Source organism: Dysidea avara, chromosome 12 (genome assembly GCF_963678975.1).
Source record: "Dysidea avara chromosome 12, odDysAvar1.4, whole genome shotgun sequence".
In the NCBI taxonomy this organism is placed as follows: domain Eukaryota; kingdom Metazoa; phylum Porifera; class Demospongiae; order Dictyoceratida; family Dysideidae; genus Dysidea; species Dysidea avara.
The window spans coordinates 697,714-719,454 of NC_089283.1; the positions used below are offsets into that span (position 1 = coordinate 697,714).

Sequence of the window (21,741 nt, forward strand, 5' to 3'; positions counted from 1 at the left end):
ATCCACAAATGTGTACTTGTGTAGTTGTTACGTTCTTGATAATAGTTGCTGTAGTTGTATATCTAATCAAAAACAGCCAAGCTGTAAAAAAAAGGAGTGCAGCCCTTGAAAAGGCTATGGTGAAAAAAGATGTGAAATCCAAGGTGGCGGCCAAGAAATGGCTGTGATGGTAGGTTAATGGTAAAAAATTTAATAACGACAATTCAGGTGAATTTGGTGCCGCGTGGTCAATTGGCACAAAATTCACCTGAATTGTCGGTATTAAAATTTTTACCATTAACCTACCATCACAGCCATTCCTTGGCCGCCACCTCGGATTTCACATCTTTTTTCACCATAGCCATAGCCTTTTCAAGGGCCGCACTCCTTTTTTTACAACTTGATTAGATTTCACTTCTTTTTGTATTTGTATACCCCAAAGCCGGCCTATGGCCAGCTTTGGGGCTTTTTAACCTATAATTTTTTCTTTACCATAGGAAAAAGAAAAGGATGAAGCAGATTTTATAAATACTTTAACTCATTCTGATTTTATCAGTAAATATACAAATTATATATATAATGCATAATTATATCAAGAGTTCATAATATAAAAAGAGAGCATATATTTATTACATCTCAATTAATCCCCACAGGATAATTTGCAGCTGATCTCTCTACTGGGTGACTTGTAATGTAGCTGAACTCTCTACAGGGTGATCTGCTTGTACATAGATGAACTCTTTACAGGATTCTCTCTACAAGGTGACTTGACTCTAGCTGAACTCTCTGCAGGGTTATCTGTTTGTAGTTGAATTCTCTACAGGGTGATTTGTTTGCAGCTGAACTCTCTACAAGGTAACTTCTTCTAGCTGATCTGTCTACAAGGTAACTTGTTTCTAGCTGAATTCCCTACAGGGCGATTTGTTTGTAGCTGAATTCTCTACAGGGTAATGTGTTTGCAGCTGAACTCTCTACATGGTGGTTGCTTTGTAGCTGAACTCTCTACAAGGTGACTTCTTCTAGCTGAACTCTCTTACATGGTCGTTTCTTTGTAGCTGAACTCTCTACAAGGTTACTTCTTCTAGCTGATCTGTCTACAAGATGAGTTGTTTCTAACTGAACTCTCTACAGTGTGATCTGTTCATAGCGGAACTTTCTACTGGGTGATTTGTTTGTTGCTGAACACTTTGCATGATTATTTCTTTGTAACTGAACTCTCTACAAGGTAACTTCTTCTAGCTGATCTCTCTACAGGGCAATTTGTTTGAGCTGAACTCTCTATACGTGATGGTTTCTTTGTAGCTGAACTCTCTATTAGGTACCTTCTTCTGGCTGATCTGACTACAGGGTGACTTGTTTGTAGCTGAATTCCCTACAGAATAACTTGCAATGTAATATAATTGAGTAAATTATAAATGCAGCTGAATGCTTTATTAGGGTGACTGTTCTATTATAGTATCTCGATCTCGCATTTGCTACACGTAGTTGCCTTTCAAATCATAACTCAGTGGTTTGTAATCCGATTCTTCTGTACTACTACAAGGACTTTCTATGATGATTATTCCAGCTACATACTAATTTTCAGCTCATTGCTCTAAGCGGTTTGCCTGATAGACAAGAAAACTAATAGTTTTTTTATTCATAAAAATCAATTGCGTAATTTTGACACAAGTCGGGTTTTGTGTCATATCTCCGTGGTGTTTATCCCGATTCCTTTCAAACCACAAAAAGGCACTCCTACGATGGTTGCTCCATCTACATAGCAATTTTCAACTGATTCCTCAAAGGAGTTTACCCTGTGGGCGTGACAGACCTTTGACCTTATTTTCGCAAATAATCAGTCATAACTCCATGAATGTTCATTGGATTCCTACCAAAGTTGGTACAGAGATCCGCCTTAATGAGCCCTTTAAGTGTGCCAAATTTCAGCCCGATCCGAGCACGCATTCGTGTTTTATGGCGGATTTTGCAAAATGAAGATGAAGTAGAAGAAGAAAAAAATGAAGAAATTAAAACGAAATTTTGTTCGCTCGTATCTCGGAAATGGCTGGAGCGATTTTCTTCAAATTGGTGTGTAGACTCCCCTTACTGGCCGGCACCTATCTAGCAAATTTGGTTTTTTTCCAATCCGATAAGGGATCACAGAGCTATATAGGTGTGAAAATTGCGTTTTCTTTTTTCCTGTTAATATACTCACGGGTGGCACGCCGGCTTCTTGGGCCGCACGACACACTACCGTGTGTCTTGATGTCTAGTTTCATACCATCACATAGAAATGAGATTGGAATGTACAGCCTATAATGTTAACACCGTGTTTTTCCTGGAAATGAAGTTAGTAGATAGTCATAGTTTGCATGAAGTTTGAATGGTGTGTAATGGGTATTACAGATAAGCTAAAGTCAAATGGCCACTTTGGTTTTCAATAATATATTAAATGTTAGGTGCTCTCAGTAGATAATAACTCATTGTATCATTTTCTTCTTGATCTGGTGTCTTATACAATGTACAATAATATTTATTGTTATTTAGTGTAGTGTTCCACCGATAATCGGATCGGTATCGTATAGGAGCCGATATTGGACTTTTCGTATTGATCGGTATCGGTTATTCAGGTATTCCGATACCGATTAATAGCCACTCGCGCCAATCGTCATAACCATAACTATCATCATAAATCCTACGCTAGCAAAACGTGAGGTATAACAAGTTGGAAATAGTGTTGAGCATTATTCTAGCATAAAAGGTGCAGGAATTGCTTTGCTAAACATCAAGCAACTGCTACTTACTATGTTTGCATGAAAAAGATCGAAATACTCTAATAGAACAGTCACTGCACAATAATATATTCTACTAGAACAGTCACACATAGCCAGCTTGAGATGATTGTAAATTGTATAGCAATTATCGGTATCGGTATCTGTATCGGTGAAAATTTACTTCTAGGTATCGGTATCGGATCGGTAGTTATTTTCCTGTATCGGTGGAACCCTAATTTAGTGTTGTGCGATATAAAATATTTGTATATTGCCTATCACTATTATAGCATACATTTTGTATCACGATACGATAAATTACCGCGATATATAAATCAGCATGTAGTCATGGTAATAAATTACAAATGTAGTAGTTATACACATAATTATAAAAGTACTAAAAAAATATAGCACCACTTAACCTACTGGAAGTCTCTATTAAAGAAAACAAGTTTTACAATCTGTCATTTAACACTTCCACACTTCAGATCAAAGGAGCCGCTCGGGCTACAACTGGGCAGTGATATATAGACGTTGATGCCAAAATCGATTGTGGGGATCGATTAATACTCACGTGATTAGGGTGCATGACTTGGATTTTGCCTTGAAAACCACTCAGATGAAGAGCGTTTTGTTATCCTTGCCATCTTACGAGTTGAAAAACATTGAGCTAAAGTGAGTACGAGTGCTATAGCTTATTCACTGGTCGTTTCCACATGTTTTCAAATACAGACACACCCTCATCATGAAGCTACCACTCTGCACAGAGTAACCACTTTACAAGCAAGCTTACCTATCTAGGAATTTTCTATAAACAATTCAATAACACTGATTAAAATATTAAACTCGTGTAAACCAAATTCTCCATGATATCTCTAGGATATACCCATTCATCGAAACCAAATGTAACCGAAACGTACTAGTTGCTGACCCACAATCAAAAATTTTAGGTATGGGTATATAATACATCCAGTGGCTGCACTCGTATTGGCTTGGGTGATTGATTGCCCAATACAGGCTATCAGCCTAATACCGTAAAGTCAGATTGTTAAGCACATGCGCTTATAATTTTCAGAGAAAACTTTTTGTAAAAATCATACTATCTGTTAGGTGCATACGCCTAATAAATAATTGTGGTGGGTGTAACACGGAATCACCAGAGTAGTTGATAGTCGCCATGCCAGTGTGTAAGAATATTTGACCCCATTTCTTGGTGAAGTCCTTCTTGATAAACAAGATTATCACTATCCAGATGGCAGATTTGCTGTATAGATAGTGAAGGGAGACCTCAAGGGGGACGTAAACGCTTGAGGAGACATTAATGTTTCAGTACTCTCAGCTTTTCTTGACATTTCTTGTTGTGTGTAGCTTTATCGTCACATTTTCCCATGCATTTATCATCCGTGGTTAGTTACAAGAAATGTGTATGCACTTAACAAATAATGTGCGCTTAACAACCCGACTCTACGGTAAGTGCTACATATTAGCTGTAACACGGGGCATTCGGGCTTCGCCTAGTATGTATGCCCTCGGGCCTCGGGCAGTCGGGCATACATATCAGGGCAAAGTCCTCATGCCCGTGTTACAACTATTACTTAAACATCATTTTCTAGTAAACTTTGTGTAAAAGTACCAAACCATTATGTGTAATGATAATATCATGATATAAAATTTTATCACAATATAGAAATTAATTATGATACATGATATTATCGATGTATTACACATCACTATCATTATTATAGTAACATGTCCACCACTGACTACACCTGATGATGGTTCATATAATTGTACAATGGGAGGTGATAGAGCTCATGTTGTTGGAGACACTTGTACCCTAACATGTAATGATGGGTTTGAACCAAGTGATAGTATTAGTAGACAATGTGATAATGATGGTAGCTGGTCTGGTAGTGATCCTACTTGTGATAGAGGTGAGTGGCTTCTTTACACCAGACTACATATTGGGTTTGTAGATACGTAGATGAACTACCAAAACACGCTACTGCAATTATTGCCTTTTGATGGTTTAAAAGGATTCAGTGTAGAAGCGATGGAGTATACCATAATTCACTTTATTATCATGCAAAAAAGTTTAGTGATAAAAGGATTCATTTTCATATGATTTACGTGAATGACTGCTCTATTAGAGTAGTTCAATCTTTTGTAAAATGTTTTGTGTAAGAAATTTTTGTACAAGTTTTGCATCCAAAAATTATTTTGCAATAAAAAAGGCAAACTATGGTAGTAATCTCATGTACAAGAACATGATTTAAGCTACTTTAATAGAATAGTCACTCAGAAAAGGGCATGCACAAAATTATTAGAAGGTTATATTAAAGAGTATTTCATTTCGTAATTGTGCTTCATCATATACTATCTGGCTGCCTTTTTAGGTAGTAGTAGTAGAATTAATGAGACTTAAAAATATCAACCACTTAGAGCATCTCAGTTTTATTTCATTGAGTTGTACAAGTGAAGATTTTCTTCAAAAATGCCAGCATGGTTCTCACATGTACGTACCTATTATTTCAAAAACTATTCTGGCATAATCATCTTTACCTATGGGTCTTCCTCATATTAGTCTACCTAATGATAGTTGTAATTTATTAGTGGAGACTAATGGTCTTCAACCAAGTGTAAAGAACCCTGTACTGTCCACCTGTACTGTCCACCTGTACTGTCCACCTGTACTGTCCACCTGTACTGTCCACCTGTACTGTCCACCTGTACTGTCCACCTGTACTGTCCACCTGTACTGTCCACCTGTACTGTCCACCTGTACTGTCCACCTGTACTGTCCACCTGTACTGTCCACCTGTACTGTCCAACTGTACTGTCCACCTGTACTGTCCACCTGTACTGTCCACCTGTACTGTCCACCTGTACTGTCCACCTGTACTGTCCATCTGTACTGTCCACCTGTACTGTCCATCTGTACTGTCCAACTGTACTGTCCAACTGTACTGTCCACCTGTACTGTCCATCTGTACTGTCCACCTGTACTGTCCATCTGTACTGTCCAACTGTACTGTCCATCTGTACTGTCCATCTGTACTGTCCATCTGTACTGTCCATCTGTACTGATGATGAGGTGTATAAATTAATTTGTTTGGTATACACACAAAAAGTATTTTATCATAATAGTTAACAAGTTCAGGTTAGAGATTGGTCTAGAGATATAGATCTACAACAGGTCACCTACACTACCACAATTTGTGGTGTGTATTATTAATTCTGATTATTATATTATCACTATTCCTTTCTTCAGTATCATGTATACCACTTGATGGTCCTGATAATGGAGTAATTGACTGTACTGGTATTGTTTATGGAGACACTTGTGCCTTCACATGTGATGATGGTTATGAGCTAACTGGTAGTGACACTAGGACCTGTCAGAGTGATGGAAACTGGAATGGTACTGAGGCTGAGTGCGAAAAAGGTAATATTATTAATTTTGCTGTTGTATGCATCCCTGACAATAGCTATTACGAGGTATACCTTTTGAGTTTTATAGTGTCGTCATGACAGAATATTAAATGAGGTGTAAAGTATCCAAGTATATGTTTAGGATTAGGATAAGGTACAGACAGTGTTCTTAACACATTCCATTTTATGGTGAAGAGATATGTAAACCAGTGGTTTTCATTACCAGCTAGTTTCTAGTCAAATGGCTAAATTGTACACCAAATTGTATAATTGCAGCATGGTGTACCTCAAACTGCCAAATATTTCCACCCTAAGATTTTGTGTGTTCATATCAGACTTATTGCGATGCAACTTAAAAGGTAGCTATGTGTTTGTACCCATTTGATTAGGAATTAGCTGTTGGTGATTTTAAAACTCCAACTGCACACCTAGTGTAATAATTATGACTTGGAAATTGAAAATGTTTTGGTTAAAGCAGTAATGATTTATCTTAATTTAAAATGAAAACTATATTTACTAGGTACATTGTAATTATTGTAACAGCACTTAATATCAGTATATACTGCAGCCAGGAATATTGGATATATAGCCAAGCCCAAACTTCAGAGTTGTATCTAAATGATGACTAGTATTTTGGTTTTACAAAAGATGTTGCTTTTTGGCTGGACATGTGCCCATGAGCCTTTTGAAGTATACCGCAATAAGAACAATGCACACATCTTGGTGGTTCTAAATGAGTAAGAACACTGAGAGTACAACCCCTAACTCATCATTTGGCCTGAGCCTGTTGTGCTTTTGAGCAGTGCTCCAAAATTTCCATCAATATGCTCCAGTCATGCTGATTTGTGCCCGACTGCCCCTTAAATAAAACTGTATTTTGCCTGAGTATCTATATATGTGAACGTTCTCTGTGGTACATGGTGATTGTTCTATGATCTTTAATCATCCTTCACCTTCACAAGTAGCTGAGAACTTTCACTGTGTTTACCTCTTTCTATTGGACTATCCCAATTTGTATCAAGCTTCAATAACATCATGCTCAGGTGTACAAAATTTGTACCTTTAGTGTTGTGTTATGTTCAATTCTTACCTATTATGCCATTAATTATGCTAGCAGTAATACTCACCTCCCACTGCATTAAGTGATCAAGATGCTCTAATAGAGCAGTCAAGTAACAACTCTATAGCTAATAAAGTAAGCTGCAGTTTACTCACAACTATTGCCCAATTTAAAGCATACAATTGTTAACTAAAAGTAGGCAATAGTTCAATCTAAGAGCCTCTAAATTTAAATTTTATTGGAGGCGTGTCCTTAATCCCCATCCATAATATATTCTAATTTATTCAGTTTCAGAAATCCTTTAAAATTTCTAGATCCTCCACTGCTGGTTGTCATTACAGTGAAACCTGTGCATTAAGGACACCTTGGGACCAACCAAGCGTGTCAAGTGTCCAGGTCAGTTTACATGCTAAGTACCAAGTATCCTGATTAACAGGTTATCAAGTGTCCTGATTAACAGGTTATCAAGTATCCTGATTAACAGGTTATCAAGTATCCTGATTAACAGGTTATCAAGTGTCCTGATTAACAGGTTATCAAGTGTCCTGATTAACAGGTTCCACTATAATTTTGTAAGTATTTACCATGTTAGGCTGAAGCTTTAACACCTTATTAGTTTTCATCTACAAGGGAAGCATGAAAAGAGGTTTGAGGAAATGGAATGTAGTCAGCTTTTTCACTCAGCAGGTCACATGTTTCTTTCAACAGCAAGTAGGATACTATTGGTTGTGTCCTAATGTGGAATTGCTTTCAAAGAGAGTTTAGCTATCAATTTAAACCAAACATCTACTAATATGTTTTTTCCAGATACAAGTTTATACCTTGAATTATATATAGTCTACCCTTCATTTGTCTAGCTACCATTTCAACTGAGGCTATGCTAACCAATAGAATAAGTAGTTGGTATTTATTATGGTTTCTTAATGTGATACATTGTTCTTGTACAGTATTAGGAATTACCACCACGTCGATTAGTCCAACTCCAACTCCCAGTCCTACCACCTCTGATGTACCTACATCAATTAGTCTTGTTATGACCACTTCATTAGTGACACCTACCCCATCACCTCCTCCACCAACTCTGATTATCAGTGGACAAGTTAGTGGACCTGATATTGGTTTACCACCTGTACCAGTAAAGATCACTTATCTGTTGGATGGAAGTGAAGATGTTCAATGGGAGATCACAGTACCTGAAGGAGTTAACTTGACCAACTATGGTGTATTGTTTCCAGTGTCTTTACTACCATCACTACAATTCCTCACCACTGATGAAAGTGTTAATGCTAACTTCTTTAATGGTCTATTCTCTTCTGTAGCCATGGTTACAAGTAATGACACTTCTTTTACACTAAACATTACTGGTACTGGCTTAACCACTAATGGTAGCATAACAACTGTGAATTTTGGAGCAGTGGCATTTGGTGACTTTGATCTAACAACATATCCTGCTGACTTGTCCACAGTAAGTTACAGTTATTATGTTGAAGAAGATGAACCAGGGAGGGTGATAATGTCTGGTAACATTGGTGATGATGACATCCCTCTATCTGTGATGTTCAACTACTCACCAACTACAGATGAAGTACCCTTTGATGATCGACAATTTGGAATTGACCAATCAAATGTTTCAGTAGAAGATGATGGGAGTACTCCGAGGTTTACATCAACTAGTTCATTGCTGCGTCTCCTTCCGACACCAGCCGTGTGTGCTGCTGGTAACCTAACAACTCCTTACATAGACTTCACAACTATAAAGGCTGCTCGTGAAATTGTATTTGAGGAGGATCGTCCAACTCTCTGGCAAATAAATATTCCAAGTGACAGTGAAGTGGAGGAATATTATCGTATTATACCATTACTGATATCACCAGTTTCTCTGGCATTTTCATCAGATGTAGTCGATGTGATGGGTGAAAACTTCTTTGTGAATGCAACACTACAGACTGATGATCACACATTTGTATTGGGTTTTACAAGTGTGGGAATTGTTGACTCCACAGAATATGACAATCTTGAAGTGTTACAATTCAACACAGAGGGTAGTGGTAGTCTCTTAGAAAGCTTCAGCAGAAACTCTGATGGTCGTTCCTACACTCTGTTATTCAAAGAAGACACTCTTGGTGAAGTGTCTGCTACAACAAGTATTGTTACAAGTAGTGGACGACACAGGCTGCGACTAAAGTTTACCTATGACAACAAGGATGATAAGCCGAGGTTCCAAGATGTCAGTTTAACAATGAGCCATACTTCATTGAGTATAGACAATAACACTTTATCATTTAATCTATCAAGTACATTAAAGAACTGGAACAGTAGTTGTCCAGAGGGAAGTGGTGGATATAGATGTCGAGTTTGTCAAGGAGGATACTTTGGAAGACCAAAGAGAAACAGGCCATGTAGAAGGTGTAGGTGTAATGGACACTCTGACAGATGTCGCAGACGAAGTGGAAGATGTATTGGGTGTGGTGACAACACTAAAGGAAGAAATTGTCAATTTTGTGTTGACATGTATTATGGAGATGCTATAAATGATGTTTGTAAATGTGAGTTGTATATTACCAATACATACTAGGAGTGTGTATGGTAGTACTGTATACTAGAGGTTTGGGGTTTTCTAGCCAAAAATTATCACCCAAAAAACCAGCTTCACAACTCCATCCTGGTGCCTTGGCACTATTGGTTAGGTATAACCAAACCCAAAAGTGCCTTCAGTAAGACCCTAAATGCTTCCAATAGATTGTTACGAAATTAAAAATATAATGGAATTTTTCTACTGACTAACTGCCTGTCTGCCTGCATGCCTTCAGGCAAGCATAACTGAATCACGGCTAAGGCTATAGGTTTGATTTTTCACTATTTGACATCACTTCATCCCGAGATGTGGCTTTTGGCATACCACTGTATGTACAATGCACGCATCATGGACTTACCTTTGTCTTCCTTTGTGTCCCATTTCTTTTTACTGACTCACCTTCAGTTGCACGTGTTCAGACTAAAACATTAATTCTGGTGTCATCCTTTCTTTTGATGCGGTATGCACAGGTATAGTAATGTTACAAAACAAATATAAGGAAAAATTAGGAATTTTAAGTTCGATTAGCGATAGGGACCACAGAAAAAAAAAGTTGGGAAACAAGGTAGGTCACCTACACCTACAGATATACTAGTGAACATTTAATCCCTATTCAGTCATGGGTGTAAACTGAAGTAAGGATTAAATGTTCATCTGCAGGTGTAGGCAACCTCCCTTATTTCCCTACTTTTTTCTATAATCCCCACAGCTAATCGAACTTAAAATTCCTATTTTCCTTATACTTGTAATGATAGCATAGGGGTTAGAGTAGAAGTGTAAACTTCTATATATGGTATGTTATTGACTTACGATGATTTACCTGTAGCTTGTGATTGTAATCAAGATGGATCTCAAGATCTGACATGTAACAGAGAAAGTGGACAGTGTAATTGTCATGATGGTATCACCAACAGAACTTGTAACAGTTGTATCAATGAAGGATTCTGGGGACCAAAGGATGGCCAGTGTAGAAACTGTACATGTGTTCCTGACAATACTATAGAGTGTGTACAGGTTAGTAACACTATTGTTGATGAACATTATTACCAGCCACTGACCATTAAATATTTCCAGTGTTGCTCAAATACTTTTTCAGTAATTAAATAATAGTTAGACACCAAGACTAAGGGAACTAAGCGATTTAGTAACCCCAATGGCCCAAGGCTGTAGCGTCCCGAGCGCAGCAAGGATGCTACTAAGGGCCAGAGGGGTTACTAAATCGCTTAGTTCCCGTTGGTCGCGGTGTCTAACTTATTTAGACTATGGTTTAAAGTACATACCTTTATAGCCAGAGCATTAGGGTGGGGTGAAAGAGCAATGTAGAACGGCAAAACGGTTTCTTCCTAAAGTCCTTACAGCGCCCACAAAAATAATTATTTGACCGGTAACCAGAGTAACGGCTAGAGCTACAGTAGATATGCCGCTTAGTCTACTATTTGTCCAGAATTATTCGCAGAACACGGAGAACAATTGTATTACAGTATTATCAAGTACTCCAGTGCACCTTTCGTGTTATAATTATTTTTCACGTACAAAATTGCCTGAGGGCGGGTTACTAAATGAACATGTGTAGGTGACTAAATGAGCATGTCAGGTGACTAAGTGATTTAGTAACCCTCTAAATGAGCTGTACCATAGTCTAAAACAGTTTAACCCATTCATGGCTGCAACTGCCATATGGTGGATTTTTTAAAACTAAAGCACTCATTTTGACCAATAGCTAATTACACTGCTATTTTCAAAAGCTGCCAAAACTGGCAACTTCAAAAGCTGCCAAAACTGGCAACTTCAAAAGCTGCCAAAACTGGCAACTTCAAAAGCTGCCAAAACTGGCAACTTCAAAAAAAGCTGCCAAAACTGGCAACTTCAAAAGCTGCCAAAACTGGCAACTTCAAAAGCTGCCAAAACTGGCAACTTCAAAAGCTGCCAAAACTGGCAACTTCAAAAGCTGCCAAAACTGGCAACTTTTAGAGCTGCTTCAAAAACGTATCACTAGCAGCTTTATGTTATTTCCAAAAGTGGCATAAATTCCATGTTGTTTTATAGTTGCAAAAGTAACTTTTAATTGTGGGATTGAATTTCAGTTTGGGGTTTCAAAACTGGAAGCTTTTATAGCTACCGAAATTGGCAAGATAATAAGTCCAAACTTGGTAAGTTTATAAAATTTCCAAAATGGGCAAGTTCTGTAATTACCAAAATTGGCATGTTTTGTATTATCCAATTTTGGTAAGTTTGTACTTTCCAAAATTGGAAAGTTTGATTTTCCAAATTGGCAAGTTAGAATTTCCAAGATTCCATTATTGGCATGAAGTAGGCATGCCAAATTTGGCAATAAAAACAATAATTATAAACATCTTGTTTCTTGCCAAAAATGGAAACTCAAACCCACAATCAATGGTTACACACACCACTATATAAGTAAAACCCGATACCTTCCAATTTTGGAACAACTGTTAAGATGCTTGTGAGAGAAATTGAAGCACTTACTGGTTCCATGACAAAGCTGTGTATACTCTCCTTAGCTTGCCAAGGAAAATATGTTGCTCTATTTTTTTGCAATAATTCAGATCCCACATAATGCCAATGTTGGCAATAATGGGGTTACGAATTATTGCCAAATTTGACAAAAAAAAAGATCCTGCCAAATTTGGGCTTAAAAGAGCCAGTTTTGGAAGCTTAGTAACTTTTACATTAATTCTGTTGTAACAACTTTGAAGTTGCATTTCGTAAATTGCCAACAATGGCAAAATAAAATTCTTTACATTGCCAGACTTTGCTTTTAAGGGTGTTCCAACTTTGGCAATAACCCAAAAGCTGCAAAATATGGAACCCAATAGATTGACAAAAATGGCAACATGTTGGATCTACATTTGGCAAAATATGAACAATGCTAAATTTACCAACATCTGGGATAGCCTAATTTTGTCACAATTGGCAAAAATATGATACCGAATGTTGCCAAAACTGGCAAAAAGCAGGTTTATCAAAACCTGCCAAAATTGGCTGTTGAACATACCTGAGTCTGTTCATCATAAACTAGCAAATTAATAAAAGTATAGTGTTTGCCCTGGATAAAGAAGAAGGCCATTCCAACAATGAATTGACTTTATTTCTGCCACTTTGTAAATAAGCATCCATAACTACACTGTACAAACACAAAGCAGAAATTTGCTTACTCTCCATGAAAAGGTGAATCTGATGGTGTATAGGTTTTATTGATTTGAGCTTTGTTTTAGTGCATACCAAAGCGGTTATAAAATGTGCGTTAAGTTTTTATGTAGCATGTGTATTTGTGTATTATTTCAATACATTTTTATTGCAAAATAGAATGTTGCAAAAATGGCCAATTTTTGCTCAGCAGGTAAATATTTCAATTCCCTTGTTTTACTAATGAATTTTATGCTTTATATTGTAAGTAAATAATAAGTGGCTTGAAGCACAGACTATAAATTCTTGCTTGTTAAAATGCATATCACAGAAAGATTGACATACTCTAATAGAACAGTCAGCTACAATTAAAGTTACTGACTGTTCTATTAGAGTATTTTTCTGTGATATGTATTTTGACTGTAGTATGTTCACGTTGAGCTGAATCCTGAAAAACAGAAAGTGGATTTTTCTCAACAGAGTTAACATTTCAGCCAACCAGATGATTATTGGTAACAGCAAAGGTGTCAACAACAGACACATACGGTTTGGTTCCATTACAAGTTCGGGAAAGGGCTGTAATGGACGCTGTACTTATATGGCTTCCACATAGGAAATGTATTGTGAAAATTATGATTGGCTGTAAATATTATGTCAAACATTTGAACAAAAAGATTTTGAAGTACTTTTAGCGGGTCAAGCAGTGAGTGCTACAAATGAGCCAAATTTCAAGATCGTGTGTAATTGCATCATCCATGAGTTATTAAATGTTTTTGAGGATTCAGCTCAACGTGAACATACCATAGTTAGGATTTATAGTATGACACAAGTATTGTGCATATTATGCTGCTCAATACTCTAAGACACCTATTATGCTTAGCATAATTGATAGGTCCCTTGTTACGAGTTTACTTTGTAATCTGCTAAAATTTTCATGTAAGAATAGGTGTAAAGTGTTTTATGTGATTGTTTCTTTGGGTTGATAGTAAGATTTTCAAATACTCTGAACTATTTTTGATGTACAATAACCAGAAAGACTTTTTACATTATTTTCATCTTTGTTGCGTTGCAGTTTTTCCTTTGTAAATATATAAACAATAGACTGTAACTTAATTTGTGAACAATTTTTTTGACATTACGAAGTAGTTTAGTGTTCAGGTAGTGTTGGTATACTGACAAGACTTAAGTAGTGATTGCAGTCCACCAAAAAATCCAGCCACAAATGGGTTTGAGGACTCTTATAAATACATTTGCATTCTATTTATGGTATATAGCTCTCTTTTTTTAATAACGCATGTGCTTCTTGTGCTTTTATCTGTTTACACTGCCAAATAAAACTATAAGCTAGGATATTGACTATAAGCTAGGATATTGACTATAAGCTAGGATATTGACTATAAGCTAGGATATTGACTATAAGCTAGGATATTGACTATAAGCTAGGATATTGACTATAAGGATATTGACTATAAGCTAGGATATTGACTATAAGCTAGGATATTGACTATAAGCTAGGCTATTGACTATAAGCTAGGATATTGACTATAATACTTGCTCTACAGATCAACCCCTGATATAGAAAACTTTGATTGAGGTATGGTAAATTTGCCTGTTTAAAAGTACCAACATAGGACTATTTGCAGCCATACACTGATCTATTTGGCAAGCAAAACTGCCATTGTTATAGTGGGTTATGTTTGAAGCAGAAAATTTTGCAGAAGTGAAGGTTTTAAATTTCTAATAGTGGATATTCCAAAGACTGTGTGGATTTCAATAAAACAGAAATCATCACAAATTATCAAAAACTGATTTATTGATGGAGTAACCCCTACCCCCTTGTACTGGATAGTAGAATGGGGGAGTCTCAAATAGAGTAAATTCTAATCAGCCGATTATATCTATTCTAGAATCTTGGCTAGAACAGCAGTATAGACAGCAGTTATTCCAAGCAATGGCCATTCTAGTTCAGCTGCTCACAAACTATTGGTGCAACATTTAGTACTAAAATTCAAAGAATATTTGAGCGAATCATGAAAATGTTGGATCACGTAAAGTCAATTGCAAGGTGCATAATTTGAGAGGTACTTTTACATGTGGGAATTTATTTTTAAAGAATAACAGGACTTGGGAATTATTTTTAAAGAGAAGGGCCTCTTAGAAACCACAAATGAAAAACCCTTCAAAAATTTTCCACTATATGGTATACTGTATACATGGGTTTGTTATTGAGTACTACTATTGTATACTGTATAGTGTAACTTTCATTTTGTGGTACATATTAGGAAAGTGGTGACTGTTTATGCCAGACTGGATGGATTGGTGTCAATTGCTCAGAAGCTGGTATGTCATGTGTAGTATTAATTCTACACTATAGGAATAATTATGTGTATCGATTGTGTGTTGTGTGTGAAATACTTGGCAATGTATTACACATGTATGTCATCTAGTGTGTGTGTGTGTGTGTGTGTGTGTGTGTGTGTGTGTGTGTGTGTGTGTGTGTGTGTGTGTGTCATGTGAGGCAGCATTGTCAAGTGGCTAGAGCATAGGCTTGGTAATTGAAAGGTTCCAGGTTCAATGCTAGAAGACACTTTACTCACATTGCTCCAGTCTACCCAGCTGTTTAAATGAGGACCTGGTGGCCACCATCCAGCTGTAACATCAACGGGTACCAGGTGCTTACTAGGGAAACAAATTCCCAACTGTTGCTTAGTGGTGTTAGGGTCGTTGTGGAACTTTGGGTTCCGTGGCCTCTCTCCGTAAGACCTAGATAGTCCTCCTGTGGGTTACTAGTCCAGGATTTACCTACACAAGACTCAAGTACCTAAGTGGTGCACAGGCATCCCAGTGCTGGTCTGCTGGGTGGCAAGAGCTGTGTTTTGCATGACTGCCAAAGGCTTTTGTGTTGGTGCGTGTGCAGCCCACCCAGTTGTATTAGCAATGGGTACCTGGTGTTAACCAGGGAAGTATATGCCAACTGTCCATGGCTCACATAGTGGTTGTTAAAGGCTCAGCCACACTTGTGAGACATAGTCCAGTCTCCTGAATATTACTGGTCCTGGATTTGCCTGCTCTGATTTATAGCACCTGATTAGTGCACAGACATCCTAGTGCTGGTGCATAACCATGTTAATGGTAACTGAAAGCCTTTCTTTTGTTTGTGCATTTGTGTGTGCATGCATGCATGCTGACTATGCCGATTACTGTGAGGTTACATTAAAAATCAAATCATGCGTGTGTGTGTGTGTGTGTGTGTGTGCTAGCATGCATATGTGTGAGTGTGCTTATGTGTGTGTGTGTGCTAGCACATGCGCGTGTGTATATATACTGCACAAAAAAGTAGGTCTCACTTTCTTTAGATAGTGATTACAATTACATGGCGTAGTAACAAGGAATACCCATCCATTTTAAATGTAGACATCTTGTTATTTCTGGAGCAGAAGTATAGTTAGGGTTTGCAGTGTTGTTGGTCTGGGGTCAGCAAACTTTGAAAGTTTCACGTTCTATAGTTTGAGCTGTATTAGCTATTGTGTGCAAAATGTTAACTAGTTAGCTACGTACTGCTCAAATGTAACGTCATCTCACAAGAGTGTGAGCAATTTAAAAACCTGCTAATTAAAGGTTGTGGCACCTTTCCATGTACAAGTATAAACAAGATGAATACTCATAAGCAAAACAGGTGCCATACCTTTTAATTAGCAAGCTTTTTTTAAATTGCTCACACTCTTACAAGACAACGTTGCATTTGAGTGGTACGTACCATACTTGACAAGTGTTGATTGTTAGGGATAAATTATTGGACACTGATACTGACCGAAAAGCACCTCCATAACTTACTATTTTAGATTAACTGTAAGGAATGTTTTCAAAGTAACTACAAAGAGAAACAAATCCAATTATTTTAAGAGGCACTCGATAAGTATAAAGTGGACATGAAGCTGTTCTGGGTGACAGACTGGTCAGATAAGTGTTGTGTCTGTTTCTATCAAATTGTTGTCATTAAATAAATGCATTTTAACATCAAGTTTGAAGTTTTTAAAGTTTATTTCAGCCTGGCAAAAAGTGGTAAGGGTCTGGCTAAACTGATTACTGACAGTCTGTAGTTCAATCAAACTCACCTGTCCGTGATTAGGTTTGGGTGAGGTCACTAATAATTTAAATACTTGATGCTTTGTGCAGTGCTGTTGTCTACACACTGCAATTTTTACCCTTGTCACAATACAGGCATTGCATCTTCATGTTTATGGTGAAAATTGCATAGCTTGATGTTAATTGCCTTAGCACCTTTTGGTTTTATTTTACAACTCCTGACAACAATAACCTCGTATATTTTATGGATCTAACAGTTGTTTTATATTTAGGTAGTTGAGTGGGCAAGATATGTAGTCAAAGTGTGATTTTTGACAAATTTTGCCCTATTTGGGGCTCACCCAGATGGATAGAGATGTTCACATTTAATCATCCTTCATATGTGACTTCTTCCCTTGTTAACTGGGTCCGTATTAATACAGTTGGGTATAGACTGATGCAATGTGAACTTAATCTAGGAACAACAGCAACTGAACATTGAACAGAAACACATGCGCTCTGTCCACACAAGCACGTACACACACTACACCACACTCTTACTAACGAACATGTGTGTTTAACACTTTACATCAATCCAAGAACACAATATGACAGTATAAAACTGTTGTTCATAATGTGATTACCACACTGAATTTTATCTAATTTTGTAGATGTTATTATTATTCCTGTCGGTAATGAGACTCTTCCAACCCCAGTTGTGTGTGCTGTTGGTAACTTAACGGGTCCTGAAATAACCTCAACAACTGTAAAAGCTACTCGTGAAATTGTAGCTGAAGAAGATCGTCCAATCTTGTGGACTATAAATGTGCCAAGTGAAGATGATCTTGAGGAATATTATCGTATCATACCATTACTAATACCATCAGTATCTGTGGGATTTACATCTAATATAATAGATGTGATAGGAGACGATTCTGTAATGACTGTGACTTTCACCTACCGAAGACGTACTTACACATTGATTTTTACAAATACAGGACTGATTAACTCCACTGAGTTGGATGATGTTGAAGTGTTAGGGTTTAGTGCTGATGGTTCTGGTAGTTTCAGAAATGCCTACCAAAGAGGTTCTGACTCTGATTCATTCATGTTGTTCTTCAGAGAAGAGTCTCCAGGAATAGTTGCTGCAGTTGGTAGTAGGCTACGAATAGAATTTAGTTATGATGCCCAAGACAATCAGACAAGGTTCCAAAATGTCAGTCTGTTTATCAAGCACACATCATTACTATCAAACAATGGAACGTTAACATTTAATGTATCGACTACAGTAGAAGGATGGAACAGCAATTGTCCTGCTGGTAGTGGTGGATTTAGATGTGGAGTGTGTATAGGAGGATACTTTGGGAGACCAAACAGAGGCAGGCCTTGTAGAATGTGTATGTGTAATGGACATTCTAACAGATGTCGCAGAAGAAGTGGGAGGTGTATAAACTGTGCTGATAACACAGCAGGAAAGAATTGTGAAGTGTGTTCTGATGGATTTTATGGAGATGCTGTAAACGGTGTTTGCATACGTGAGTTAAACACCAAACTTGTCTGTTAGATGTATATTGACTATTTGCTAAGTGTAGGTTAGAGACCTAGAATAAGGATCTTCATAGATTTTAAAAACTGAGCGAAGCGAGGTTTTTAAAATACACGAAGATCCAAGGGCGTGGTCTCTAATCGACTTATAAAATGTATGCATTATATATGGGCATATAGGTGGAATCATTGTGGGATTGGGTTATATGTTGTATTGACATCGTCGTGCAATATTAAAAATAATAATCATGGAGGACTGAACATGTTTTTGTTGAAGTGTTGAAAAAAATCGAAAGCTTGCACCGCTTCCTTTCGCAAGTTAGACTAATTGGATCTGGCACAGCTGGGAAACGGCAGTGATCAGTAATGTTGAGCCGGGTTAGCGGTATAGCCAGTGCCTATGGCATCACAGCAGTGTAAAGAACACGTGTGTCTAAGAAGTAGCTTGTGTGGATTTATACGATGGGATCGAGTTATCACAAGTTGTGCCTACAGTGGCGCCACAGTAGCACGAAGAACAGGCACAGTTTCTAATATGGACCACAGCCACATTACACGTAGTGAAAAATAACGTTCTACAAGGAAGCTTACCTAGTTAGCTCTTGGTAAAGTCCATCCATAGTTTAATAGATGACGAAAACAGCCATAAAACACTCTAGAAACAGATGGGCACTAAACAGAATTTTCCATGATATTTTTGGACTTCTCCGTTCATCATGACAAACGTACGTACAACGTTAGATTGTACCTCCCATAATCGAATTCTTTTAAGCATGCCTATAAAATGAATAGAGTGGTTAACCACATGTTGGCCTGGGTGACTGGTCACCCACTGGTCACCCACTGCAGGCTATCAGCCTAATTATGCTTGGAGGGAGCATTGCAAATCAATGATTGAAAGTGAGATTTGTGATGCTTGAGGTCTTTTCTGCTAGCAGGTTACTAACCATTTTAAGAACCTGCTAGCAGGTCTCTTAGTGGATTTTAAAGACCTCATTATCCCCCAAAGATCAAAGCATATTATGCATACCATCTTCTAATTTATAAACTTACACTAAACAATAAGTTTATAAGCTTGTAAAACACTTCATTGACATGCCTGTAACATTCAAACGTTGCGCAAATGTGTGGGCATTTAAGCGTTTACAAGAAGCTGTCAAAGTTCAATGAGTTCTTCGAAATATACAGGATTCCATGTAATTTAGAGCCCTCAGACAGACACAGCCTTTCAGGTTACTAAATTCCAAACAAGTTTGTGTTTCGAGGTCTATCAGTCAATCAATTGGTCATATGGATTTAAGCAAATGAAAATCACATGCACAGAAGACCCCAATAATTATGTTGTCCATCGTAGTAATTTCAATTTGTTTAAGTTACAGCTACGGCCCAGTACAAGGGCAATGTCATAGTTATCACCTCAGTCCAAGGGTGAGAGTGATACTGCATTAGCATTGCCAAAGGGATATAACTCAGTATGATATCCCAGTATGAAACACAACCTGCAAACCATCATTAAGTGAATTTAGTGGAAGTGACTCATGTAGCACAAACAAACATCATGGCCACTCTAAGTTGCTACACATTATCTAAGTACTCTTACCTAGTCATCCTCTCTCTGCTTGCACAACATGGCTGACTTCAAGATTTGTTCTCATGCACTAATTGGCAACCCATTCACTGGATGATAAGTTAGTTGTCACCTAGTGTAGCACTTTGATCCTCTCACACACTGGGATATAAGTAGTGTTTATACACTTCTCATGTGTGTATAGTTTAGTGTATTCATCAACAGACTGTTGTACAAACTGACTTAATGTTGTTTCACAGCTTGTGAATGTGACCCTGAGGGATCTCGTAACAGACAATGCAACAAAAAGACTGGACAGTGTCCTTGTTATGATGGTATCACTAACAGAACTTGTGACACTTGTATCCGAGAAGGATTCTGGGGACCACTTAACGGAAGGTGTAGAAGATGTAGATGTAATCCTGAAAACACTTTGGAGTGTGTTAGGGTGAGAGTTGTTAGTAGTGACTAGTGTACATGTTGTGATGTTAACACTGTAGAGAACTGGAAAGTGTAACTGTAGAAGTGGATGGACTGGAAATGATTGTTCTAAACGTGAGTCACTTATAATAGTGTTCTTCATTGTGAATGAATCTTGGGAAACTTATCCAAAGTTTGCATTTAAGCAGTTTTGAGATAAGTGGTTTCACACCATATACCATTATAACTTGCAGCATATGTTTCAGATCATTATACTACACTGGTGCTCACATAAGAGGTGACCAGCTATAGGCTTTACAATGAACAAGGACAATAACTACATGTTAATACTAATAATGAAATGATGAGACTGTACTGGTTCCTTGATATCACCACCAGTTGATGAAAATTAGACCATGTCAATTATTGCCAACAAAATGTGTAATCACATTAATATCATGATAACCAAATAATAGCCCATCCCTATCACACTCATTGTACAATAGGTAATCTCTCTTTATAATGAACTAATTTTGTTTTAGATTATTCCAACTGTTCTATAATAGTATGTATTTGTTATAAAATGCTCTGGATAAGATTTTAAAGCTCTAATGATAATAATAATAGTTAAAGCATTGCCATGAGTGCTTTTGCCTCACGCTGTACTTGTCTCTTGCCCACTCTTTTCGTGCTATATTATTCATATAGCATGAGCAAAGCAATGCTTTAACTAATTTAAAGAACTTCCAAATTCGAGCTGGAGCTTGAGTGAAACATGTGTGTAACTATTTGAGACTCTCCTGATAGAATCTTACCACAGATAGGGATATGATGCGGCGATTATGCCAGCATAATTTAGGGCATAATAGGTATGTGTGGGAATCAGGAATTATGCTAGCATTTTGAGGTGTTAATATAAGTGAAAATCAGCAGATTGCACAATTCCGTTTAAAAAATCGAGATACTCTAATAGAGCAGTCAGAAACTCTAATAGAACAGTCACTGAATATTATTTACTCTAATAAAGCAGTCACATTAAAATGAAATACTCTAATACAGCAACCAGCTAAAGAATTCGAGACTATTTAAAGCTTAAACATCAATGAAAATGAGCCATACGTTGTACCTCAAATTCTCCGTGATATCTCTAGGATATACCCATTCATCGTAACCGAACGTAACCAGAATGTACTAGTTG

The 21,741-nt window shown here is 37.4% G+C and overlaps 1 protein-coding gene across 1 annotated transcript in view; it reads left to right on the plus strand.

The window, feature by feature from the left end:
• Positions 1 to 21,741, plus strand: part of LOC136241382 (uncharacterized) — an 84,779-nt gene that overhangs the window by 39,757 nt on the left and 23,281 nt on the right. The window contains exons 27-34 of the mRNA XM_066032572.1: positions 4,478 to 4,666; positions 6,004 to 6,177; positions 8,172 to 9,770; positions 10,626 to 10,813; positions 15,229 to 15,286; positions 17,683 to 18,546; positions 20,384 to 20,571; positions 20,624 to 20,678. Coding sequence (XP_065888644.1) covers positions 4,478 to 4,666; positions 6,004 to 6,177; positions 8,172 to 9,770; positions 10,626 to 10,813; positions 15,229 to 15,286; positions 17,683 to 18,546; positions 20,384 to 20,571; positions 20,624 to 20,678 — 3,315 coding nt within the window. The remainder of the gene's footprint in view (positions 1 to 4,477; positions 4,667 to 6,003; positions 6,178 to 8,171; positions 9,771 to 10,625; positions 10,814 to 15,228; positions 15,287 to 17,682; positions 18,547 to 20,383; positions 20,572 to 20,623; positions 20,679 to 21,741) is intronic.